Genomic DNA, 25,847 nt, shown 5'->3' with positions numbered 1-25,847 from the left:
GCACAACCCATAAACTGCATTTTCTAAGCTACTGTTGTAAGTGAAGCCGGAAGTTTAGTCAATGGGAGATCACAGGATTTCTGGGATATAATAAGGCAGCAAAAATATTGTAATGTTCCTTAGGTCTTTCTTGAAATGATCCTCTTCCTTTTCACCCCTACTCGGGGCCCTTCCAAGGAGAGGAGAGGGCTGTTTCTTCTAAGCACTGCTGATGGGCTCAGCTGTGTGGCTGGCCAGCTCCTTCGTCATGGCTTCTTTCAAAGCAGCCTGCACATCTGTGCAACTGATGTTGAAGGGCTGGGTTTTCTGGCTCAGGCCCTGCACTTCTGTGGTTACGTGGTTGTACACATCTGTTAGTAAGGTTTTGACCAGGCCTTTGGTTTTGGCTTCAATGTAAGCCTTGAGCACCTGTCGGACCATCTTGGAGGCAAACAGCTTAGGGGAACTGAATCTCACCACCTTGCTGCTGACAGTGTTAGTGGCATATGCGTGCTTGACCCCATGTTCCAGGTGAGAATGGAGTTTCTTCTGATTTCGAGTTCTTCGGCTTGGCCGGGTGTACTGATATTTCTTTCGGAGCTGGTTTTTCTTCACGGTTTTGGCCTTCCTTTTCACTTGCTGTTTAGCAGCCATTGTTCCTTTTTTTGTTTTACGTTATTGTTTTGGTCCTGCTCTCAGCAAGCCCCTGCCTTCAAATGTCACCAACCCAATGTGAGCGCAGCCATTTATAGGCAACTGTATGCAAATGAAAGAATTAAACTGAAAGTGCTGATTGGACAGTTCAAACCTTCGCTTAATAAAGAAACCATTATCACTCCAGGTGTGGTTATGGTCTGGGCAGTTATGAAGTCTTATGATGTCACAGCTGAGTGGCTCACAGCAATATAGGTTACGGTTCCAACTCTATAAAATTAATACCAAAATTAAAGGTATAAGTCAAGAAATCAAATTTTTTAACAATCATGTATACTCACACACTCATGTATATCCAACCAAATATATTCCTCAAATAATCTATCACCATTAGAAATCAATCAATATTTAAATACATTAATGTTCCCAGAATTGGCTCCAGAAGATTATTCTGTTTTCTGTTTTAGAAATCACTGAAGTCTTTAATACTATTCAAAATGTCTACGGAGATTCTCAGTCATCCAGGTCATGGTTGTCCCAAAGGTGCTTTTTCCAAAAGCATCTGGACTTTCTTTGTTTTTCCTTGAAGAAGTGAGAGTGCTAATGACCAGATGACCAAGGGATATGAATCCTTCCATTCTCCACCATTCAGTCAAAACCAAAGAAGCTTCTTAACATTTGCGTAGCGAATTTCTGTTGCTATGCAAGACATTTGTTAAGTGGGTTTTGCTTCATTTTACAAACTTTCGTGTCACATTTGTTAAGTGAATCATTGCAGTTGTTAAGTTAGTAACATGGTTGTTTAAGTGAATCTGCCTTCCCCATTGATTTTGCTTGTCAGAAGGTTGCAAAAAATGATCAAGTGACCAAGAGACACTGCAATCATCATAAAATATGAATCAGTTGCCAAGTGTCTCAATTTTGATCATGTGTCCATGGGGATCTGCAATGGTTGCAAATGTGAAAACAGTCGTAATTCACTTTTTTCAGTGCTGTTGGAACTTTGAACAGTCACGAAATGAACTATTGTAAGTCGAGGATTATCTGTACTTCATTATTTAGAACTATCAAAAGTAACAATTTCAAGAATGTATAGGTTATTATTGCAATCAGAAACACTGGATCCACCATACAGTTTAAAGTTTGGGAAACTGATCTTGGTAATCCCACACAGGGGACAAATAAACAGAAGTTATGGAAAGCAGGAAGATTTACCTCACTTCCAACGCAAGAAATGCAGTGGAAGATTATATAGGCTCCTATAAGGCTGGCACATATATTTCATAATTATTCTTCCTTATGTTGGACAGATTGACCAAGAAAAGGTCATTTTTTCACTTGTGGTGTTCATGTGGTAAAGTTCTACGTTTTTGGTGTAACATTTTTGGGGAGATAAATTTTAGCGCTCATTAAAAAACGACAACCCTGAATGCTCCTCACAGCTAAGGTTACTGCATTTATCTACAGGAGTAAATAAAAAAACTTAAACATAAGAAACTTATTATTTAATCTGACTAGCCAAAATATAATTATGTAACATGACAAACTCTAACATAACAGCTAAGTTGTGGATTAATAAGGTTTCTTTCATGGCTACATTAGAAAAAAATTAAAATCTAAATGAGACATCAGAGGCAGGAACCAGAATGTTATCAAACTTTTTATGGTTTATCCTAATAGCAGTAGACTATAATCTTATTCTACATCTGAGTGTTGTACAGTTTTCTTGCAATTTTTTACAGAAATTCTTACAAGCGTATGCTTACATTTTATAGAAAACTCATATATAAATAAAACACACAATAATGTAGTAATCAACTTATTTGAAATCATGGGCTTCACACCATTTTTTTTTAAATTGTGCTAACTAGATTTTTGATATGAGTAGAAACTGGAAGCAGAGCCAAATGTCATTGAGCAGCAATATCATCAAGCATTTAATGCTATTTTAAATATTAAAGTATATATTGTATTTATAATTAAATACAAAATAATAATAATAATAATTTATCTCTTAATAGGGTTGTTCAGCTTTTCCTTTTTTAAAGATATTTAAAGGATTTTCTTACTAAAATAGCTATTTGCTATGCACACATTCATTTCATATTTAGTTTTAATATGTTTCATTTTAAAATATATTCTATTCTTGAGAAAATATAAATACAAGGTTTTAAATACAAATTTGACGAATCTTCAAACATTATTGTTATTCACTCGTGTTAAAAAAAATTGATAAGTCATCTCATGGATACTGGTTAAAAGGATAGCAAACTGTAAGAATAAAAGAAAATTAACGTATTATTTCTAGAAGGACAAGGAGTGATCGGTTTTGTTTTTCTTTTGCTTTCTTTTGGCTGAAATAGAGGCAACTGGTAACAGCAGTTTTTTAGAAATGTATAGTAAAGTATGAAAATATACCTTTTAAAAATAAAATAAGAGGCTTCTCGTAAGCAAAAACATTCCCTGACCGGGAATCGAACCCGGGCCGCGGCGGTGAGAGCGCCGAATCCTAACCACTAGACCACCAGGGAACTTGCAGTAAGCTTTTTCTTTAGATCTGACATAGTCCAAATGGGGCATTCTATATCTTCTGATAAATGCAACTATTTTCTGTCAAATTACAATGAGACCCAATGAAATATAGTATTATTCAGAAACTTTAAACTTGGGTTTTTCCCAGCAAGCAGAAATATAACCTGAGGTTTATTTTCTATGAAACGCTAGGATAAAGAATTCAGCAAGAGCTGGCGATTTTCATTTCTAAAATTCAGAGATCAGAATCTTAAAAGAAAAGGGGAAATGGGCAGCGGGATTCTTTTCTATGCATCCGACCTTAAATTCTCTACCCCGCAAAATGCTTCTTCGCTAGCAAAGGGAAAGTGAAAATGAAATAAAAGGTGAATGCGTCCGGTCAGGATGAAAAAATGTTTAAAATGTATATTTCACTTGTTTTCTCGACATATAAGTTTGATACGCCTTTGTTGGACATATACTGAGAAAAAAGCTCCATATAATATTAGAGAAAAAAAAAGGGAGCTGTCAGAAGTGGGATTTGAACCCACGCCTCCATTCGGAGACCAGAACACCCAGCACAGGGAAGGAACGAAGCCTTGAGTCTGGCGCCTTAGACCACTCGGCCATCCTGACACTCACTTACTAGGTATCTGAAAACAGGCCCTTTATGCTTCCATTTTGTTCCACAAACACAGATTTGATTTTTGTAGATCGGTTGTGATACATGCAGATTCTTTCACGTTTCCTCGGAAAATTAATACGCCACGATAAATATCTAGGCAGCCACAAAGCATAACTACATCACAATTGGTAAATTAAACACCCAATCAAGCCACTAGATGTTTGGACGATGTTTATCGTTCCTGGGGCCAAATAGTTCGTTCCAACTGGGTTCTTTTTTTTTTTGGTAAAATTAAGACTCCTTTATCCTTAGTGCTGCCACTTCCTAATTTACTGATATTTATTATTATAAAGTTGGTCACAGCCGTAATTTGACAGGCTGTAGGACAAACTCAACGAAAATTCATTTTCATGGCATGACTATTGCGAATTCCTAGTATTATCCTTTTGATACAACTTTAAGTCAAAGTTGATCAAACTTTAAATCAACTTTAAGTCAAAGTTTTAGGTAGCTGATTAAAATAAAAACCCAGAGACAAATCCCCTAAAGAGAGAAGAAAACACTTAAAAAAAATCATACATGCCATCATGGAATATAGTTGCTAAAATCCTGGTTTATTGGCGATACATACATATTGTACATAATATGATGTTCCTTTCTCTTTTTGCAAACACCTCACAATTATTTCAAACATCTATTTAACCATGGCTCATCTTTCTTAGCCTTGAGGTTCTGGCTTAGAGGCTGATGAAATTATCTTCAAAAATACAGGCCATTGTCCACTCATCACTTAACTTCCTCCCTATTTTCCAGAATAACAATTGTGGAGGTTAAAGATAGTGCCTTAGGAAAGGTAGACTGCAGGATTTCTTATGCTTAAAAGGGCAGGAAAATAGGTTAAAGTTTCTTGGATATTTCTACAGATGTTCGATCTTCTCCCTTTGGCTCCCTGGGAGGGGAGAAGGGAAGATGTTTCTCTAAGCACATTCAGTGCTGATGGGCTCTGCTGAGTGCTTGGCCAATTCCTTTGTCACGGCTTCCTTCAAGACAGCTTGCACATCTGTGCCACTGATGTTGGACAGCTCGTTCTTCTGGCTCAAATTCTCCACCTCTGTGGCCACGTGGTCATAGACATCGGTCAGCAAGGTCTTCATCAGGCTCTTGGCCTTGATCTCCATCCTCACTTTGGGCATCTGCCGAAAGACCTTGGCGGCAAAGAGCCTTGGGGAGCAGATCCTCTCTGGACCACCGTCTGCTGGCTTGGCAGCAGAGAATTGCTTGACCCGACGCTTAGGATGAGCCTGGTGCTCCTTCTGTTTCCTAGGCTGCAGTTTCTTCTGCTTCCGCTTAGCTAGTTGGTGCTTCTTTTGGATTTTCTTTCTCTTTGCATCTCTGGCTTTCCTTTTGCCTTGCTGTCTGGCAGCCATTGTTCTTTTCTCTTGAAGCCTCTGCTTGAAATGTTGTCAGATTTTTGAGACAATGTCACTTATAGGCAGCATCATGCAAATGGGGCTATACAGGGAAACCTGATTGGTTAGCTATCTTTGCCTTTGTTATAGCTAAGGTGTCATTGTTACATTAAAATGGTTATGATCAACAGTTTGACAGCCATTGCTATACAATGATATAATACAGTGCGGTTTCACCCCCTTCATCAATGTATCCTAAAATACATTGTAGGCCACAACGTACTTTGCTATTCGTTCATGAATAGGTTGCTACCCTTATGTTTTCTCTCAAACAGGAAGTATTGAACTGGCACTGCCACTAGGAAATTACTACAGTGTTAACAAGCTTCCTGTTTTCTTCATATTGCCAGGTCCTGCCCCAATCTAAACCATTTTTTGTCATGTTTTTCAAACCCATGGTGTATGATTTAACTTGGAAATCTGGTCTGGGTACAAAGACTGAAAAGATGTGCTGATTATACAATGGTAACTAATGTAGACACATGTAAGTGTAATAAAAAAAACATGAGGTAGATATATTAGCAATTAGTTATAGCTTCAGAATAAGTCCAAGGTCATGCAGATATGGAATTTGGATTTAAGGAAGGTAGAATCAATTCAATAAATGGATTGTGATCAAGATGGCCTCTGTCTTGGAGCCGAGGTATCCTCAACCATTTCCCACCCATCCCATAAACCACCTGAATGCAGTTGTTTTTACTGGTAACACATGTACTATGTTCATATAAAAGGCAAGGGCCTCACCATCTTGACTTTTTTTAATCCCCTGCAGACACCCCTCGTTCTCAGTTCAATAGACTGAACAATCTGCATCTAAATTTGTTTGTTTCAAGAAGCCACGTAAGATGGCTGATGCCGATTGTTTCCTAGGAAGGAGAACATTAGCACTTCTGAGACACACCAATCATTTTCATTCACAAACAGGGTTTTAAGGGCTCAAAGCAGTACCGTAGTTACCTGGTAATCCCATTCCTGTTCCTAAACAAACCCAGATATTCAAGTTATGTTGCAAGTATGAAATCTTCCACTTGGGTAATCATGATAAACTCACTAGGTGGTGACTTTAACTGAACCTCCAAATCTCATAACGATTTTCAGAAGTGCTACATCTACCTTTTTTCCCCTGCCCTCTAATGTTCAGTGTGCTCTAAGAGGGTTTGTGTTCAAGTCACACTATAGCTGACATTATTTAAAAGGAAAGAAAAACCACATGAGCATTAAATGACCTGATAAAACCCCATTTTATTATACTCCTAAGAATAAGATGTTTCTTTTCCAAAGATTTTTTTCCAGTGATGTGAGGAGTTTTCTGCAGGTCAGAAGGTTGTTGGTTCCTGTGCTTGTGTGAGATGTTCCTCAAAAAGGAAGAGATTATCAGTATCTTTAGAGTATTGTCTGGACTTTTCATCAGGCGGAAACTAGATGTTTGGGGCGGGGCGTTGTTTTGAAGGCTGGCTCACTCTCCCCTCCTCTTGTTTGTAGATGTCACAAGGGCCAACCAAAGAAAATAGGAAGGAGCAGTTCTAATAGCGTCGTGGCTCTTTGCGTATAGTTTGGACCAAATCCATGGCGTGCTTTTTGCTCATCACTTTCTTTAATGCATTTTGTAATTCCTTGGAGCCGATGGTACAGCTCTGCTTGACTCTCTTGTTACACTGGGCCTTCTCAGACACATTGTTGTAGAACTTCCTTATGAAGGAGATCATCTTTCCCTTTGCTTTGGTCGATATGGGTATTTTGTCCCGATGCAGCCGACGCAGGACTTTAGAAACAAACTCATCATAAGGTCGCTTCAGACCTGGCTTTTGAGGCCCACCTAGCTTTCTCACCGTTATTGTGCCCTGCTTGCCTTGTTTTCTACGTTGCTTTCTGTACTTTGGCAGCAGCTTTCGGTGTGTTCTCTTCCTGCCTCTGGCCTGCTTCTTTCTCCTTGGAAACCGGGCCCTGCACTTTGGTCTGCGAGCAGCAGCCATTGCCCCAATGTCTCCAAGTTGTTTCAGTTTTTTCCACCTGAGAAAGCCACTGTGGCTTTGAGTTTTGGTTTCATTTAGTGTCTGGAGCTCCAGTGCTCTTCATCCCACTGATAGTCTGCTGGTGTACTAAGAGTTGCAAGTTCTGATGTAGGAAGGATATCCAATCAGGTTGAAGTACCTCATAATGTACTTCTTAAGCTTTCTCTTTGACAGGGGCCAACAGAAGACATTGTGACACCTTAGCTGCTCATTGGCCCTTGGCAGGATCAAGATGAAACTCAAGCAAAGCCATGAGAAATGTTAATCACTGTGCATCAATTTTCACAGATCATAAAGTGTTAATTTTTAGTTTCCAAAACTCTCCCCTAAGAAGGAATAACCAAACTATGGTATAATGTAAGAGTTTTTTTTAAAGACGCTTAAGTAGTAAAATATAAATATTACATTAGTATTTTCAATTTGAACTGAGAATGACTTGCAAGCAGAACATGTTTCATCACTGAGCTATCTTTTCCCCTACAATCTGCAAATTTCATTCTACTGCAGAATTGAACTAGAAATCCCAATTTGCAGACTAATATTTGAAATTAGAATAAAACATGGTTTATTTTACTGAGAAACAACATTGTTTAATGCTGATTTCCCAGATTCTAAGATGCCCTGAGCATATTCAATGAAAAAAAAAGTGAAATTACTATCTTTCTAAATCCATGCAGCTCAGGAAAGACTGAGTAGAAAGACGTTTCTATGAAAATTATATAATCCCTGCCCACTATGCAAAGTTTTTACTTGAGCTAAACTTTGTGTGAGCCCCCTGCCATCTTTGTTATTTAGAAGAGCCGAGAAGGCCTGCCCTTTCACTCCAGCCTTTGATGTGGGAGAGTGAGATCCCTTATTTCATCATGCTTGCCATTTTTTAATCTTTATTTTTTTATTTTATTGTACTTTATTTCACTGTAGAATCATTGAGTTGTTTAATAAATTATTGTTTGTCACACAGCCAGATATTCAGACTGCAATTGGAATTTTTGTCCACCTATTGAGTCCTTCCCAAGGACCTGGGATAGACAGGTGTGAATGTTTGATTAAATTAAAGGTATCATCATATGATACCTTTAAAGCTGCTTTTTGCAATTGACTGATGGTGAACTTGTCAATGCTCATGGTGTTCAAGTGATGTTGCAGTTGTTTTGGGATTGCACCCAAGGCACATATTACTATTGGTACTTCCTTTGTTTTCTTTTGCCACCGCCATTCTATTTCTACAGTATTTGCAAGTCTGTGTATTTTGTTATCTTCAATAGTTCTTTCTCTTCTATTCTGCTGTTTCCAGTTACTGCCACATTCACTATTCAGACTTTTTAAATCTTTCTTATCAACAATTAGTATTATTATGACAGCGGAATGTTTTCACTTTTCCAAAAATTACAATAAGCAGCAAAAACCATAATTTTTCCACATCTTGCTTATCATCCATCTGAAATTATGGATCTTGAAAGGGCATTGTTCCATAGCCAGACAGAAAACAAAATTATGGGAAACACCAGTTTTTGACAAGTAACATACTAATCTCAATTTATACAACAAAAAAGAAACAAAAGACAGAAAAATTGGAGAAAGATTTGAATTGCAGGAAAAGATATCTGGACATCTAGCACTGGATCCATTTCAAGTGTATATAGTTAAAACTTGGATTTGAGATTCCAACAGTCATCCCACTTCCGGTCATATGACCAGACTTTGGGCACTAGGCAACATGGCTGCATTTACAGCCATTTGCAGCATTCATGACTGCATAATTGTGTTTTACAAGGTTTTGTTGACAATTGGCTGAAAACTTCTGGTTTTCAGCAAAACCAGCAAAACTGCACCCACAGCAAATCATTGGTTTGCTTAAACAATTACTGCAAAAAAGGTTGTAAAATTGGGTCAGATATGCAGGCTCCATTATGGCCATAAGTCAGAATTCTTAAAATTAATGTCACAGAAAGGAAGTTATAAAAATGTTCAAACTAGGTAGGAAAAAATCTCTGCCCTTCTAAACAGTAGAAACTGCCTTTCTACCCTCCAGTGAAAGGCATCTAGTCAGGCTGAATATTTGTACATACCAGCTCTATTGTATGACTCAGCATCTCCAGACTTCTAAGACTAGATATGAGAATTGTTTTGTTGCAAATAACACTGTGCAGGATGATGACAAGAGAATATTTTAAAAATCCACAGATAGTCCTGAACTTACAACTTTTCATTTAGTGACAATTCAAAGTTATAATAGCACTTGTGACTTCTGACTGCTCCTCACCCTTACATCCATCACATCCCTATGGTTACCTGATAAAAATGCAGGCATTTGGCAACCAGCATGTATTCATGATGGTCGCAGTGTTCTGGGTCATGTGATCAGTTTGCCAGCTTCTGACAAGCAAAGTCAACAGGTGAAGCTAAAGTCACTTAATAACTTCCATGATTCACTTAAGCACAGCAATTTGCTTAACAATCATGGCAAAAGAGGAGGTAAAATCTGTGGTGGCTCAATGGCTAGAATGCAGTATTGCAGGCCTAATTCTGCTAACTGCCAGCAATTTGATCCTAACTCAGCCTTCCATCCTTCTGAGGTCAGTAAAATGAGGACCAAGATTGTTGGCGGCAATAGGCTGACTCTGTAAACTGCTTAGAGAGGGCTGTAAAAGCACTGTGAAGTGGAATATAAGTCTAAGTGCTAAATGCTAAAATCAGGCATGATTCACTTAACAACTGCCTTGCTCAGCAATGGAAGTTCTGGTGCTAGCTGTGGTTGTAACTTGAGGACTATGATGAAATGTTTTCCCCTAAATTGACTTTTCATACACGCCACCATCAGTGGTGAGATTCTAATTTTTTTACTACCAGTTATGTGGGCGTGGCTTGGTGGGCGTGGCAGGGAAAGGATACTGTAAAATCTCCAGGCAGAATTGGTATTTGCTGGTTCTCCGAACTATTCAAAATTTCTGCTACCGTTCTCCAGAACTAGTCAGAACCTGCTGAATATCACCTCTGGCCACCATTTATGAAAGGCTGTGAACAGTGAACTAAAATGGGAGGTTTTCATACAATCATTTATGAAAGCAGAGCTTGTTGAATACTGATGGTTACATTTAAAAAGAAATAAGACCAATATCTTGAGTTCAAAACTGGATTCAGTGACTGTATACTTCAAGACATCAACGTTAGCCTGATTTTAAAAAATACAGAGAAAAGAGACTACCAAGAAAGTCCTAATGATTGTGGCCTTTTCCACCTGAAAGGATATTACAGTTTACACCAAAGGACATGGCTCTTGTCAAGGCAAGGTTCCGATCTCTTTCCTCCTTTCTAAATGTTAGCTTCGACTGCTAAGTGTCACGACTTAGCCAGAGTGCTGAAACAATCCGAACCCAGTCTAGGATGTGGAAGTTCTCACTCTGGTCGGGCTCGTGGTTGAAAGCAGCTATCGGGCCCGTGGAAAAGTACTTCGGCGACGGAACTTCTCCAGGGGAATAAATTAATGGATAACTAAACGCACCCGTAGCTCAGTTTACAGCGGGCCGCCTTTTTCCTTTTACCGCTTCTTCCGATTCGCCCGCCGTTGCAAGCCGCGCACGGCTCTGACCGAGAGTTGATCCAGCCCCTTCCTGTGCCGTTGCCGTTTCCAAGCCGGGCGGCAACTGCCTCCGCATCAGCGGTGCAGCGGCTTTTCCAGTCTATCCGGGATTTGCAACCTGACCCTTAAGGAACTGGACGGTTGGACGGACATCCTCGAGGTTGCCATGAGCGAAATCTCGGCTCGCTCCTGACACGCTCGTCTAGTTCAGCAGCAAAGGAGCCACGCGTGGCCCAGCCGGGCATTTTGAAACTATCCCGAAGAGAGGAAAGCTCGCCTGGCAAGGCGCTGGAGAGTCTTGGGACAACGTGGGATTTCCGCCTGTAAATTCATGGAAACGTGTGGAACGAAGTGGAAAGCCAAAGCTGCCCGTGCGTCTCTGGCTTTGCAGTCGTAAGAACTGCCGCCTTCCCCCTCTTCCCCCCCACCCCTCTACTTCTGCGCGCGCTGCGTGTTCCAAAGCGACCAGCTGGTGGTGCAAATTCCACTTTGAAGGGAGAGAGGAGAGGATCGGAATGACCGCCGAGATTTGATACTAACAAGCGCAGAATTGGTATTCAATTGCTTGTGTTAGTAGCTCTTGGTACAAGTTAAAATCTTGTCTCCTGATTAGGCTCTCAGGTTTAACTACGTCGATCTTGTTGTTCCCGAGTTAAATATGCCCCTGAGGGTGGAAAAATAAAAGAATGATGGATTCAGTAGAACGTGGTCCTTCATAAATAGTAAAAACTCACAATATCTAGTGTACCTTATTTTAAGACGATTAGATAAAGATTTTGAGGCTTTTCCACTAGGTGCTGGAACATCCTTTTCAACTTCTTGTCTTTTGCTTTAGTTCACTCTTAATTAAAAAAAGAGGCTGCTGACAATTATTATTAGACACTTCTTGAAGATTCATCTCATACCTTTGAAAAAAGTGTGATCAGATAAATGTATGGAAGTGATACTGGTGACTTTGGAAAAATAATAGTTTGGCTGCCATATCTGCCTAGCACATTATTTCAGAGATTTGCATTTTGCTTGCTGCAAAATGAATTTCGTACATATATGTGCACCCAAGTAGGAACACATTTTATGTTGTGATACTATAGCTCTCTTCCATGAGCATGGGGTGCTCTTAACTCAGAATTATTAGTGACAAAAATCCAAAATTGGGGTCTACAATATGGAACAGAGATGTTGCTGTTTATGTGCGACCAGGAACATGGGATAACATATTGTGCTCTTCCTCAGCTTAGGTTGCCCATTGATCACCTTTTTCTAGGCAATGGTGTTATCTAAAGTCTTCTGATGTTGGAGTCGCAGCTGGAATATCTACAACTGAAACAGAAGGCAGAACTGTCCATGCTTGCCAGATCCACTGGACCTTTCAACTATGGCTGGAGACAAATCTCTCTTTGTGGGCATGTAATGTACTTATGATCCAGTGATTATTCTATGCAGATTCCTAATCTCATCTGTCCAGTTCAGTGAGATGATGGAGCATAGACGCCCGCGCCGCCAGCGGGCCTCCGAGATTATTCGCAAGCAGAAACGTAAAGAGCTGGATGCCCGACGCAGCAAGTGCCGAATCCGTATCGGAAGCCAGCTGGAGCAGTGGTGTCAGCTCAAAGAGCAGCTGGGTTTTTCTCTCCATTCCCAGCTGGCGAAATATCTTCTTGACAGGTGAGACTTTGTGAGCAATGATTATTTCTACTTCTGTTTGTTTTGTCCAAATATTAAGTAAACATTCAACATTAGAGTCTATGAATTTAAGTGAAGGGCTGGATGACATGCCTCATGCTACTTTAATGGGAGATTGAACTGCTTCATTAGGGGCAAATCTTGCAATCTTTCTGCTATTTTAGAGAAAGAGAATATCAAGTTGAGATTTCACAGTGTAGAAAACATATTAATAAGCTCACAGAGAAAGAGTCACTCTCATCATCAGCCACTCCCATTCTCATTTTGGGATATTCTAACGCCTTTTTCCTGTTCCTATTTTGTTCCAGTCTTTAAACTTTTCTTTTATGTACACTGAGAGCATTTTCCCCAAGACAAATTCCTTGTGTGTCCAATTACACTTGGCCAATAAAGAATTCTAATTCTAATTCTCAATGGCATGGGGAATTTTAAAGGAGAAGCTGGCAGAAACAGTAGGAAATGTTTGGTGTTTCTTAAAATTGGCAGCTGTCAGATAAGTGGACGTCAACTCCCAAAATTCCACAGGTGGCATAGTTACTCCTCAGAATTCTGACAATTGAAGTCCATGGAAATTCCACATTTGAGAAGGTTCCAGTGCTGCTGATTTTTATTATTAAAATTGTCTTGTATGCTAGATGTGGTTTAGAGATTATTACTGCTCATATAGAAGCATAATTTGTTCTATCTGCTCACTCTTCCTCTTATCTTTCTTTTGTAGGTACAGTTCACATGCCTCAGTATTGAAAACAGGTAAATGTCCTTACAGGTTATCTATAGCCTAGAATAGGCTTATACTGGTAGTCTTTGACTTATGATTGCAGTTGAGCTCAAACTTTCTGTTGTTAAGACAGCTGTTAAGCAAGTTGCACTCCATTTTATAACCTTCCTTGCCACAGTTATTAAGTGAATCATAGCAGTTGTTAAGTTGATAACACAGTTGTTAAGTGAAACTGGCTTCTCCATTGACTTTGCATGTCAGAAGGTCGCAAAAGGGGATCACACGACCCTGGGACACTGCCACCGTCATAAATGTGAGTAAAGTGCCACATGTCTGAATTTTGATCACGTGACCATGGAGATGCTACAACAGTTGTAAGTGGAAAAGTGGTCATAAATCACTTTTTCCAGTGCTGTTGTAACTCCAAACAGTCACTGAATGTTATCAGTCAAAGACTATCTGTAATTATATAGTTCCGTGAACTGAAATTCAGTTTCTGTTTGCATGAGCCATGGTGGTGCAGTGGTTAGAATGCAGTATTGTAAGCTTCTTCTGCTGACTGCCAGCTGACTGCAATTTGGCAGTTTGAATCTCACCAGGCTGAAGGTTGACTCAGCCTTCCATCCTTCCGAGGTGGGTAAAATGGGGACCCAGATTGTTTGGCGGCAATAGCATGACTCTGTAACCTCTTAGAGAGGGCTGTAAAGCACTATGAAGTAGTATATAAGTCTAAGCGCTATTGCTATTCTCCTTTTGAGATCAAAAATAGAATTGAGAACTTAAGGATGGGGAATTTCACACTGAAGTTTTGCTTCCCCATTAAAGCTGAGTCTCTTTTTTTTTCTCTTCCTTTCTTCAGGATCAGACAGCTCCTGTGCTGATCCCATCGCTTTTCCTTCGGAGGCATTGCAATGTCTGGTTGTCCTTTCTCACAACCACAGCCAGGAATGTGGCTTCATCCCTAATGTGAAGACTGCTGTGCTGGAGCAGGAGAGAGTCTGCAGCCAGCTGGAATGGGAGTGCCTGGCTGGTCACACCTTCGCCTGGAGTCTCCCTGCCTCAAAGATCAGCCCGCCACCCTTTTGCCAAACAGTTGCTGGTGGCAGAGAGGAGCAAGAGGAGGAAGCAAACACTACCAAACTTAGTTCCCCACCCTCTCCGGTCACCAGATGCCGGCGCTCCCTCCGCAAGGCAGCAGCAGCCCATGCCATTTCGTTAGCACTTGCTTCCAGCTCGCCCTGTCCTGTGGACGAGCCAGAACCATCTTCCCAAGAGGACGAGGAATGTGTTACAGACAGAGAGAGGACGATGTGTTTGTCTCCTGCCAGTCTGCCAGGTCTGGACAAGGAGACAGAATTAGTGTGCAATACAAATTCGGATGAAAGAGGTGAGGAAAGCGGGTAGAGGAGCCACTGATGGAATTGGGAACCTGGAAGGCTAGACTTGTGTTGGGCAAAGGCGTCCGGTTGGTAGGATATGCAAAGGATGCAGGAGGGGCAGAAGTGGGCCAGGGTCAGGTTTTTCTTGTGGGATATCTGGGTTGTGGCTAGAAGTTTATTTCTATGAAGGTTTTGAGCCTGTCAATAACACTTTTACTATGTGTCCAGTAATCCTAAATAATCTTAGTCCAAAATTACTTAGAAAGAGAAAACCTTGCAAAATATCAGTGAGGAATCAAATCTTTCTTCCTCCCCACACTAAAATTAAGACTCTAGTTTTTACAACACTTAGGGCAAGGGACATGCATTTTGAAAAAGAAAGGCAGCCTGAAATTGGAAATGGGATATATTGAGACTGGAAGGAACGTCACTGATGTTGAATAAAAAAACCAAACAAATGCACTTATAGGGAATATTAACCTAAGGAAATCCTTTGTAGTTTTCAAAAACATCTCTGTCTGATCCCCTAAAGGAGATTCTTACTCACCAGTGCTAACCAGGCAAGAGACTATTAAAAGTGAACCAAGTAGATATATTTTTTAAAAAAGAAATATGAGCTAGAGAAATAGTCTTGGAAGTGATTTTATGTCCACGGTTGAGTTTCAGCATCCAAGCTCCTTTTAAATGACTACCTTAAAAAGACTGCAGGTTCTCTTCTCTCAATTTGACACTGCTGTGTTTTCTCTTGTAGAAGCTGCACCAGATGAGATTCCAGATAGCACTGAAGCTCCAGGACCAGAAAGGTACATTTCTTCTCTCATGCCATCATAGCAAGGTCCAAAATGGAACTTGCTTGCCATGCTAGATGTTGAGGGCAAATGGCTTTCAGATTTACAAGATTGACAGTGTCTTTTGTAAAAATGACATTTGGCAAAGAAACCTGGTTCAAAAGACATCTTGGAAAAACATTGAGGAAGAATAATGACCTCAGGCCTCATAATGAACTTCCACAACCATTCTGTATAAAAATTTATTTCTGGTTTTCCTTTGTGTGTGTGATTGTTATTGTTATTGTTATTATTATTATGATTGTAGAATAAATTCCTGAAATTTTTAAATGTATATCCTTAAATGTTTGGGGTTTGGACATTTTTAATGATTGATTGTGCTTTCTAGTTGATGTCAACTTTTAGCAATCATATACATAGACCTTTCCAGAATGATCTCAGCCTGTCCACTCATTACTACAGTCAATACATGAATATGTCCAACCTCAATATGTCTGACTTTTGAAAGTCTTTCCTTATTTTATCATATCTATTTCCATCTTCTGTTTCTAGATATCATTGTAGTATGGTTTCATGCCTCTTCTAACATCAATATAAAATTCTTTGTTTAAGTTTTTTAATTCTATCTTCATTCTCTTGGCTTGGACATCTCTTCTCGGCAATTTCCACCATTTGTTCCAACATTCAGTGTTATTATTTGGTCATCGACTGCACTGCTATATCCTTCCTGCCTCTGAAAGCTATGCCAAGCCTTCTTTGTTTTCATATCCTGAACAAGCAGTGTAATCTTCTGACTGAATATCTCCAGTTCTGATCCATTTCAAACTAATGGTGTCAATGTGTGTGTTGTCAATTTGTTTCATCATTCATTTAATGGAGTTTTTCATGGTTCTTATGTTCCATATTCTCACCATAACTCTCTTTGTAATTCTAGGATTTCTTTTTTGGTATGGCAACATCCACAACTAAGTCCTGAAGGTTTTAATCTCGCCACATCTTAAACACCATCAGTACTTCTCATAATATATTGAGTGCCATCTGACATGACAAACCCATCATCAATCATTTTATCTTGCTGTTTATGGGATTTTCTTTGTAGAAAATATTGCCTTATCCTGTGCAGTACTAAGTTATGCCTTTGCCATTGTCACTAAAGTGATAATCTGGTGCAGCATTTTATCATATCGTAACTGCCTCTATTGATGTCCTGCTTGCTTTAGCTGGGAACTAGGATGATCTTCATGTCTTGAGTAATCGTGCTAAGAATATATTATCTTGGCATTTCGTCTCTGTTGTTTCCTCATCCTTCCCAGGAACACACACAAACCCACCAACCCTTGCCACAATGAGGCTGTATAGCAGAATTTGAGTTGTATCAGATTTTTTCCATCCCCCATTTATCACCATGGGGGAAGGTAGGAGTGGAACTAACCTAATAATTTTTCTAATTGCTTCAAAAGCTAGGGTAAGAAACTAATCCTCCAGGTACTGCTGCTCATAGCATCTCTGTCAGAAGGATTCCAGGTTTAGTTTTTTACCTCAGTCTTTCCCAACTTTGTGTTCTCTAGATAGTTCAGCAAGTTCAGCAGTGACTACATATTGGCAGGGGAATTCTGGGAGTTGAAGTCCATATAGGAGGATGACCACTAGGGGAAATTAAAATAATGTGAGGCTTGACTTGACTTATAATTCCTACCATTCTTGGCCAATAGCCACATCAGCTGAAAAGGAGGAATGTACCAAACTAAACAAGCCAAGGTTCATCCAGAACGAAGAATTCTTTGTGGACTGAATCTTGGCCTTTCATGTTTTGTATTTTCTTCAGGATTTTAACTCTGCTAGAGGAGACACCAGAATCAGTGTCTGGTCCACCAGAGGAGGAGGAAGCAGAAGATTTCACAGAGGAAGATAACATGATATACATGGATGACCTGCGAGATGAAAATTATCAGCCTTCCTTGGATAGGTAATAAAATTAGAAGATTTTAAATGCAGCAGAATCCACTTCAGTATGAATAATGAGAGATCAACAAGGAAGTACTTTCTTTAATCATTTGTGTACCACTTCATATGCAACTCCTACCAGGTAACCTATGGAATAGAAGAGTTCTTCCCAATCTTAGCAATTTAATGGTATGTGGATAAGTCTACATATCTTAAAGTTGTCAAGGTTGAGAAACATTGGAATAGAACATCTCAAATGAACACTCAGGACAAGTGATTTTAACAATATAGACCAGTTAAAATTAAATAAATCAATAGCAAGGCAAAAAGTGATTTAGCACTGCTTACCTTTGGGATATTTTACAAACTTCCCATTCTATTTACAGTCCTGGTATTTCTTGATAGACTTCCATTCAAGTATAACTGGGTCTTTTAAGAACAGTCAAGATCATATTTGTGAGTCCAAAGCCCTTGTGTAGAGATGTTTGTTTTATGATTGACTGATTTGAGTCATTGATTGATTCTATGTTTTTTATTGCCATTTTAGCCATTTTTTAGAATTTTCATAAAAATCAATCCCAATCTCTCTTTCTAGCTGCAGGAAGCAGGCACAGCCAGGAGATGAAGACATGTCCCAAATTGGTCCTAAGAGAATCAGGTAAGTTCAAGTGCATGGTTGCTCATGATATCCTCAGCCAACATGGGCCAAAAGTAGAAAGGGAAGTTTATAGAGAGTTTAGGTAGGTTGATTAAAGCTTCAAGACTGGCAAGGATAATTGGCTTCTTTATCTATTTATTGTTTGTCCATCCATCCATCCTACTTACAAATAGCAGTTTATATGCTGTTTAGTCCAACAAGCTCAAAAGAGTTTACAACAACAAAAACAATGCATCATTAAATAAAAGCCATCATTAGCAAAAGCACTTAGACTTATATGCTGCTTCATAGTACTTTATAGCCCTCTCTAAGTGGTTTACCAAGCATATTGCCCCCAACAATCTGGGTTCTCATTTTACCGACCTCAGTAAGATGGAAGGCTGAGTCAACCTTGAGCCGATCAGGATCAAACTCAAGCCAGTCAGTAGAATTAGCCTGCAATACTGCATTCCAGCCATTGCACCACCATGGCTCTTGCTCATTAGAATAAGATGGAGCAGCTGCACCCAAAGGAACAACTACAACATCCAAAGAAGGGGAAGAGCAGCTAGGAAGGCCCACTGTAGCTTTTCAGGACACCGTTACAAAAGTTGTTAAAAACCTAATGGATTATTGTAATTGCCTTCTTTTTGGAATCGAGGAGACTTCAAGAGTTATAGACTAAACCATGTCGTGAAATATTTTGGGAAAAGCTGCTTCCCCCAAACTGTTAATTAATTTATTTTACTATCAAATGAATTTGATTAAAATCACACTGGCTGCAATTTGAGTAAAATGAGATATTTAACTTTCTTTGTCCATATTATATTTGACCCATCAAGATCTCTAAACAATCCACGGTTGTTTCCATTGGGGTGGGAGAGATATCCATAAAATTCTTCTGTATGTTGAGCTAAAGTACCCAAAGGTTGTGTTAAATAGTTCTACAATTCTGTTCCGTATCTTCAGCCTGGAGATTTGACATGTTTCCTCTTCCTTTTGGCTTCCCTGTCTCTTCTGTCTTCGCCTTTCTTCACAGGAAGGCAGCCAAGCGAGAAATTCTCCTTTGTGACTATGATGGTTGTGGGAAAATTTTCTCCAATCGCCAATACTTGAATGTAAGTGATGGAGAAAAGGCAGTGGTCACCAGCCTTTTGGGCTGGATACAGGTGACTGACAGAACTTCCATGTTTCATTTAAATTTTCCAAAGTGTCAGTATTTTGGAGGCAAGCAACAGGGTTATGCCCCGTTTGTTGGCATCTGCTGGACTAGGAGTACTGAAGTTAATACAAAACTACTAATCTTAGAACTGATACCAGGAAAAGTTCCCCCTTTACTTTAGAAGCATCATCCAGAGAAATAGAAGGGATGCATGATCCAGCTACTATAGAATCTCATCTGTATGCCATATGTTACTTTAAAAAAAAGATTCTTTTGGATTACCGTATATACTCGAGTATAAGTCGACCTGAATATAAGCCGAGGCACCTAATTTTGCCACAAAAAACTGGGAAAACTTATTGACTCGAGTATAAGCCAAGTTTTTCAGCACATTTTTTGTGCTGAAAAAAACCCTCTCGGCTTATAGTCAAATGAGATTCCCTCTAAAAAAAAAAAAAAATGGTGTGGAGCTCCGGAGCTGGGCAGCCGCTTCCCTGCTTCCGTGTTTCCTTTGCAACAATACATCCTCATGCAAGAACTTTTCTGCTTCCGATTACCCCCATGCTTACAAGGGAATCTGACTCGAGTATAAGCCGAGGGGTTTTTTTTCAGCACAAAAAAATGTGCTGAAAAACTCGGCTTATACTCGAGTATATACGGTATCTATGCCAGTGGTTCTCACCTCTGGTCCAAGATCCTTGGGGACCCCACAATGTCATTACAGGGGATCCACCAAGGCTTGAAGAAATGTTATGATTTTAATCTTAAATCTTGGGGGTCCATGGCCACAAAAGGTATTTTAAGGGAATCCGTAATGAAGAAAAGGTTGAGCTAAGGAGCAGTACAGATTTTAGAGTGTTATATTCCCTCTGAGCTATTTTTTCCTCCATATTCCAGCACCATAAGAAGTACCAGCATGTTCACCAAAAGACCTTTACCTGTTCTGATCCAAGTTGTGGCAAATCCTTCAACTTCAAGAAACATCTCAAGGAACATGAGAAACTGCACAGTGGTGAGCAGTCTTAACAATGTGTCTTTCATCCGTCTAGTGCCTGTTAAAAAAAAATACATTTTTTATTTCTACAAACATATCATTTTGTAAACAGTGTGGTTCCAGGGTATTTTTCATTTTAGAACAAACATAACAATGATTTCATATTGATACTGTTAACATTCTTGTATATTTTGATATTAATACAATTTTATCAATCTTAATTATTCAGTATTCCCATGTGCTATTTTTGTGTCAACCTCTGTATTCTTGACATCACTTCTTTTATTATAAATGCTATATTAATAGTCATATTTGCAGTTGTTAACAAATTATATAATTATAATAACCATAAATTCATATTAATTTGTATTTTCCAATATTTATCCCCTTTTTGATTCTTGGTTGTGCTACTATTATATTAGAAGCAAAGTCCTTTTCTAGTCTCATTATAGTACAAACAAAATAATATTCATCCTCTTTATATTTAGCAAATTATGCAATTCTAATAATAATATAATCACTTTTATCTAATACTATATTTCACTATATTATTTTTGTCTATCAGATTCCACATGTTATTTCATTTCCTGCAACAAATATTAATGTTCATGTTTATTACAGTTAGCATTTATATATCTTTAGTAATAATCCTATAATAAAATATTAGTTTCATATTTATTACAGTTAACTATTGTATATCTTGTGTAATAGTGCACACATTCATGTGGAATCATTATCTTTTTCCTTTTCAGCCATCATCTCTCATTCTCATTAAAGCATTAATTAATCACTTCCTAGCTTGTCTCCCATTTTCTATCATTTTTTTGACCATTCCTCTTAAACATTCCTCCCTTCTCTGTTATATTCCATTGTCTCTTTTTCCACTTATCTACTTTTACCACTATCCTCTCAAAACATTCTCCCTGAAATTTCATTCCCTCTTGCATTTCCCTTAAAATACTCTCCCCTTGATTTATATCATCAATCATTATCATTTTAAGTTTTATTTCCTTTTTATCCTTTCTTTTTATTTGTTGTTCCATCTGTTCTATTTTTCTGATTGTTCTTCCATTTGGCTCCTCCTCTTCCTGGATCTCTTGTTTTCTTTCAGTTATTTGTGTCTCCATTTTCAGCTCTTCTGCCATGCTCCGTATTTTATTCAAAATGTCCTCAAATCTTCATAGTGTCTTTTATGTTCTGCAGTTCCAACACTTTCTTTACATATTCCACTCATCTTTGTTATTGTTTATTCTATTCCTTCTGTCTAATTATCCAACAAATTTTTTTCAAACCAGAATCACTTTTGAAACTATAATTCCAATGTCCAGGAGTCCTTATATTCCAAAATTAATCAATCTATTCTTTTAGATGATCCAAGGGTAATAACTTCATAAATTTCTCTACCACTTAGGTTTTATATTATAAGTTTCTGGGGTCTTTTAGTAGTACAATTCCTTTAATTCTTTATGTTTTCCTTAATCCTAATGTGTTTAAAAGTGCCTGTAAAAAGTTTTGAACAATAGCTTTCATTGTCCTTGCAGTCTGACTAAATCAAAATGTCTTGGACCAGCCCTGGTTGTAGTACTGGGGAGAAAAGATCTATAGGTTGCCCATATCTATTATGAAGGATGTGCCTTTAGGATCAGGCTGACCAGTGACTTATTGTGCCCTTTACTTGCAGATAAAAGGGACTACATATGTGAGTTCTGTGCCCGTTTCTTCCGAACAAGCAGTAATTTAATTATCCACAGGCGGATCCACACCGGAGAAAAACCCCTACAGTGAGTATGCCCCCACAATGCTTTTCCCTATTGCAGAAATGACTTAAGCACAATCAGAGGGCCCTGCTGGATCACACTCATGAAATCCAGCCTCCTTCTCACAATCATCAACTGAGAAGCCTTCCCAGTAAATCATAAAACAGATGGTTTTCTCAACCTCACTGTCTAGGCTTCAGTCATGAATACAGGTAGTCCTTGACTTATGATCACCGCAACATTCATATTTATGGTGGCACTATTAACTTAACAGGTTTAAAAAAAAAAAAAACCAACTATCTTCCACATAGGGAGCAGAGATATTTGAATTGTTGGCTGTTCCTGAGGTTACCAGTACAATCTTACATTGTACTGATTTTCTGTTCTGCTTCCGCCAGAGCCAACGAAAGAATTGCCTGACCTGTTGTACACAGACAATCTTTCTCTGTTGTGAGGAGGGTGGTGGGGAGAGCCAAGGCTGGATTTATCATCTGTTTCTGGCAGCCCCCTTTCCTCTTTGGTGAATCCCCCCTCTCTTTTCACACAGGTGTGAGATCTGTGGTTTCACCTGCCGCCAAAAAGCATCCTTGAACTGGCACATGAAAAAGCATGACGCCGACTCCTTCTACCAGTTCTCCTGCGACCTTTGTGGCAAGAAGTTTGAGAAGAAGGACAATGTTACTGCGCACAAGAGTAGGAGCCATCCTGAGGGGGCCACTGGGCCTCCCCCACCAACGCAGGAGCCTCCCCCTCTGAGCTCTCCACTTGCAGAAGAGCCAATGGCAAACCCGGTTCAGGCTCAGCTGTGTGACATGGGGGAAAAGGTGGAGCCTCCTGCCCTTGCAATTACCGTCATCATTGAATAGGGGACCAAGCAGAAGGAGAAAAAGCAAGAGTAGAGAGAATTCCTGACATTTCCTGTAGGCCAGTTGCATTACGTCAGCAGGTTGCAAAATCAGTAAAGACACATGGGCCCTAGCCTCTTAAAACAAGGTCCCATCAATCACAATCTTTCTCTCAGCTCCTCTGGGCTCAGTTCTGGAATAAAAGGACAATCTTGGCAATCTGCCTTGGCTGACTCCAGAATGTCTAGTGGTGCAGCATGTCAGTTTGATGTGTTTTCCTTCCATCTGTGGGTGAAAAAATACACTGGCATAATTTGCTCTGTCTACACACCTGTTTCGTGAATGAGGCCAGTGAATGGTGCTATTAAGCTGAAAGAATTGGGGGATTTCTCAGCCAGTGGGGAAAACTGACTGTATTAATTATGCCCTTCAACATCACATGGTGCTAGAGCTGGGGGCAGGAGACAAGTTTGGACAAATGGGTATAGCAGTGAGTTTAGCCATCTATCCACACCTTTCAGTGTAAGTACTGCTGTACAGATCCTGGGTCAATCTGCTTGTCAAACTATAGCCAAGCCACCTCCATGTCTGGATATTTGTTTTACATAGTCTGACAGGTGAGCTGCTCCCCAGGGTCCTTTGATCAGTAGATTTGAGCCTCTGTATGGTGACTTACCTTTCAGAACTCTGTAAGGAATAAATACCCTGGCCAGGAGGTCACTGCAACATCTCTAAGAAGGATATAGGTGTGGGGGCATTTGCATCTCCATAGATCTTATCAGGAATTTGGTCCTGTCATCATGTCAGTCCAACAGCACAAAATGAAATGGCCATGGAAGGACTTTGTTCACAGTGACCAAAATCGGTCAACAGGAGCAGGGAAGATCTGCTGTGACACAAAATGTGACATTGCAGCAAGTTTCAAGGGTGAGAAAAAGGCTGCATCATTCAATCTGGTCAAAGACCAAGGAGGAAGATCTCTTTGAGCCAAAGTAGGGAATATTTGTGGATATGCCTGTAGCCCACTCAGAATCTTTCAGAAACCTATCCTTTGTGGCGATTGGCTACCAAACCTTTATGTAGATTGTGAGTGTAAAGGGAGGGGCTACAGAGACACGGAGAACAGCTAACACAAGTGAAGTCCTGATTTTATATAGCCTGGTCAGGCAGTGATTGTAGAAGTTGTGTAAGGTTCTGCTGTAGCTTCTGGGAACTATGTTTTGCAGCCTGCATAAATGTTGCAATTTTTATAAACGGCAATGGAGTTATGCATATTTTATGCCATCGACTTTGCCAGAGGCCAAATATCATGTCAAGTGTTTAAATCTTAGCCCCAGTTATTTGAAATGGTATGTAAGAACTTCTGACAGCCACATGGTATTGTTCATGAACATTGAAGCCTATGGCTGCATGAAAAAAGATTAGAAGGGATTTTTAAATATACTTTTTAAGTGGAAACTGAGTTTCTTGGAAGGCCGTATTCCACGGACAATTTCATAATGCTACTACTTTTCTATTTGTATGCCACTATTAAATGCACATTATATTGATTAACTTTCCACTCTTGTCTAGCTGGCCCAGGTTTTAAATGGTAGTAACAGCCATTAATAGGCTTTCACTGTTCATTAACAGCTTTCACTGTTGTGCTCCACAGAGCCAGAAAGATGTGTCATATTTGCCAAGCAGGGCTGCACTTCCCTACTTCTGGAAACAGGATGCTGCTATTCAGAACATTCTTTTAGTCAAACCAGGAGCCAGAAAAATAATTTACAAGTCAAAAATGGAGGGAAGGAAACTGCAGTTTCAAGATGCAATCTAGCATTTGTTCGAACCTTGATTCTTCCTTCCTGATAAACTGCATTTTTGAACTGTGTAGTCATCATCAGCTTCAATTCCTACCTGTTTTGGATATGCCTCCCCCGACGTTTAGGGTGAGGTCAGTTTCCAGCACATGGAGCTCTACACATGGAGGATGAATAAGAATTGTATTGAGTGGTGATAATTAAAAGGCAGCTTTCTTCATACTCAGGATTATATAACACTGAAAAACAAAACATTTTGTCATGAGGAAGTTTATCCCCTGAAAAACACAGGATCTAGATTTCTCCTTTTTCAAGAGACCCAGAAGATATGTACTTGGGAAAGTTCATATGTCTTAATATATTATACTCCTTTGACTCATTTCTAGGACGTTGAGTGAAATACATGTATTAAAAGGCTGTTGCTGGAGGGCTCTGAACATTCCTCAGGTAATGGTGCCATTTCTGCAGCATATGCAACTCCTGTCATGACAGGAATACTTCCGCTGCTTCTCTGTATGAGGTCCTGTTCTGAGTATACCTCCTTTGGACTCATTTGGAGTATAGGAGTGAGCGATTCCTCACAGTCTCATTTTTCTTTTAAATAAAATAAAATAAACTCAGCTTTTATAAGTTTGGGAAACATGCTCCAGTGTATCTATAAGTACTGTGTTTTAATTTCATATGGTTTTGGAGTTTTGCCCAGTTTTATGTCAAGCCATGCCAAACGCATCCATACTGGAGTCCTAGAAATGCATAGATCTAAATCCAAGGAGTTTTCTTACCAAGCAGCTATAGTGAGACTAAGAGTTCTCACTTCCTACAGCTGTGTTCTGTGTTTCTGGAAACAAATGATCAAAGGCTTAAAACCAAATTTACTGAAATCTATTTTATTTTGACAAACTTCAGTTTAGCAAAATATTTCACTTCTGCGAATTACGGGAAAGGTTGGGAAAGCTATGCAGAGTAACAACTGCTTTCTGTAGCTGCTTCCCTTGAATTGGGATTTCTTGTTGTGTCCAATCACACTTGTCCAATAAACTATTCTATTTCAGACATTGCATAGGTATTATGTCTCATAACTCTAGTTAAGTTTAAAAGTTGTGTTATGTTTGATAAGAAGGCTGAGATTCTTCGAAAATTGGATTTAGCTGTTTACATTCCTGAGATTTTTCTTCATTTACAATCATGGAGGTGGAACAAATGCTAAAATGTTCTGCATTTCTAAATTTTGCAGTGCCAAAAGGAGATGATGTTTTGATTTCTTTTGGATATGAAAGATTTGAAGATTATAAATAAATAAATGGATCT

General features: G+C 39.3%; 3 protein-coding genes and 2 non-coding genes across 9 annotated transcripts in view; 1 reads left to right on the top strand and 4 right to left on the bottom strand.

Moving 5' to 3' along the window:
* The window catches only part of LOC148126801 (uncharacterized), a 183,895-nt gene that overhangs the window by 46,068 nt on the left and 111,980 nt on the right, over positions 1-25,847 (bottom strand). The window lies entirely within an intron of this gene.
* On the bottom strand, positions 3,093-3,164 carry TRNAE-CUC (transfer RNA glutamic acid (anticodon CUC)). The gene has a single exon. It is a non-coding gene; the product is annotated as a tRNA-Glu (tRNA).
* Positions 3,671-3,780, bottom strand: TRNAL-CAA (transfer RNA leucine (anticodon CAA)). The gene is made up of 2 exons: positions 3,743-3,780; positions 3,671-3,716 (listed from the first exon to the last, which is right to left on the bottom strand). It is a non-coding gene; the product is annotated as a tRNA-Leu (tRNA).
* On the bottom strand, positions 4,363-5,451 carry LOC148126802 (putative histone H2B 4). Its single transcript, XM_087928639.1, has one exon. The coding sequence runs from the start codon at positions 5,194-5,196 to the stop codon at positions 4,747-4,749; it is 450 nt and encodes a 149-aa protein (XP_087784765.1). The 5' UTR covers positions 5,197-5,451; the 3' UTR covers positions 4,363-4,746.
* Positions 8,159-25,599, top strand: ZNF692 (zinc finger protein 692). 5 transcript variants are annotated; one of them, XM_026717876.2, is made up of 11 exons: positions 8,159-11,201; positions 12,095-12,495; positions 13,232-13,263; positions 14,091-14,618; positions 15,362-15,413; positions 17,224-17,364; positions 17,938-18,000; positions 19,019-19,097; positions 20,039-20,153; positions 21,817-21,916; positions 22,440-25,599. In XM_026717876.2, the coding sequence occupies exons 2-11, from the start codon at positions 12,305-12,307 to the stop codon at positions 22,756-22,758; spliced, it is 1,620 nt and encodes a 539-aa protein (XP_026573661.1). In that variant the 5' UTR covers positions 8,159-11,201; positions 12,095-12,304; the 3' UTR covers positions 22,759-25,599. The 5 variants fall into 5 exon arrangements, with proteins under 5 accessions (XP_026573661.1, XP_087784732.1, XP_087784733.1 ...); XM_087928606.1 differs by having other exon boundaries at positions 8,159-11,223; XM_087928607.1 differs by having other exon boundaries at positions 8,159-11,223; positions 12,064-12,495.

The sequence above is a fragment of the Pseudonaja textilis genome, chromosome 2 (assembly GCF_049901715.1).
Source record: "Pseudonaja textilis isolate UNSWEBS1 chromosome 2, rPseTex1.2, whole genome shotgun sequence".
NCBI classification, from domain to species: Eukaryota; Metazoa; Chordata; class Lepidosauria; order Squamata; family Elapidae; genus Pseudonaja; species Pseudonaja textilis.
This window is presented reverse-complemented; position numbering and strand designations above follow the sequence as displayed.

Coding starts and splice junctions, on each gene's coding strand:
- LOC148126802 (XM_087928639.1), bottom strand. CDS start 5,196: ATGGCTGCCAGACAGCAAGGCAAAAGGAAAGCCAGAGATGCAAAGAGA.
- ZNF692 (XM_026717876.2), top strand. CDS start 12,305: ATGATGGAGCATAGACGCCCGCGCCGCCAGCGGGCCTCCGAGATTATT. Junction 12,496..13,231: donor GCGAAATATCTTCTTGACAG/GTGAGACTTTGT, acceptor TTTCTTTTGTAG/GTACAGTTCACATGCCTCAG. Junction 18,001..19,018: donor ATTGGTCCTAAGAGAATCAG/GTAAGTTCAAGT, acceptor CTTTCTTCACAG/GAAGGCAGCCAAGCGAGAAA.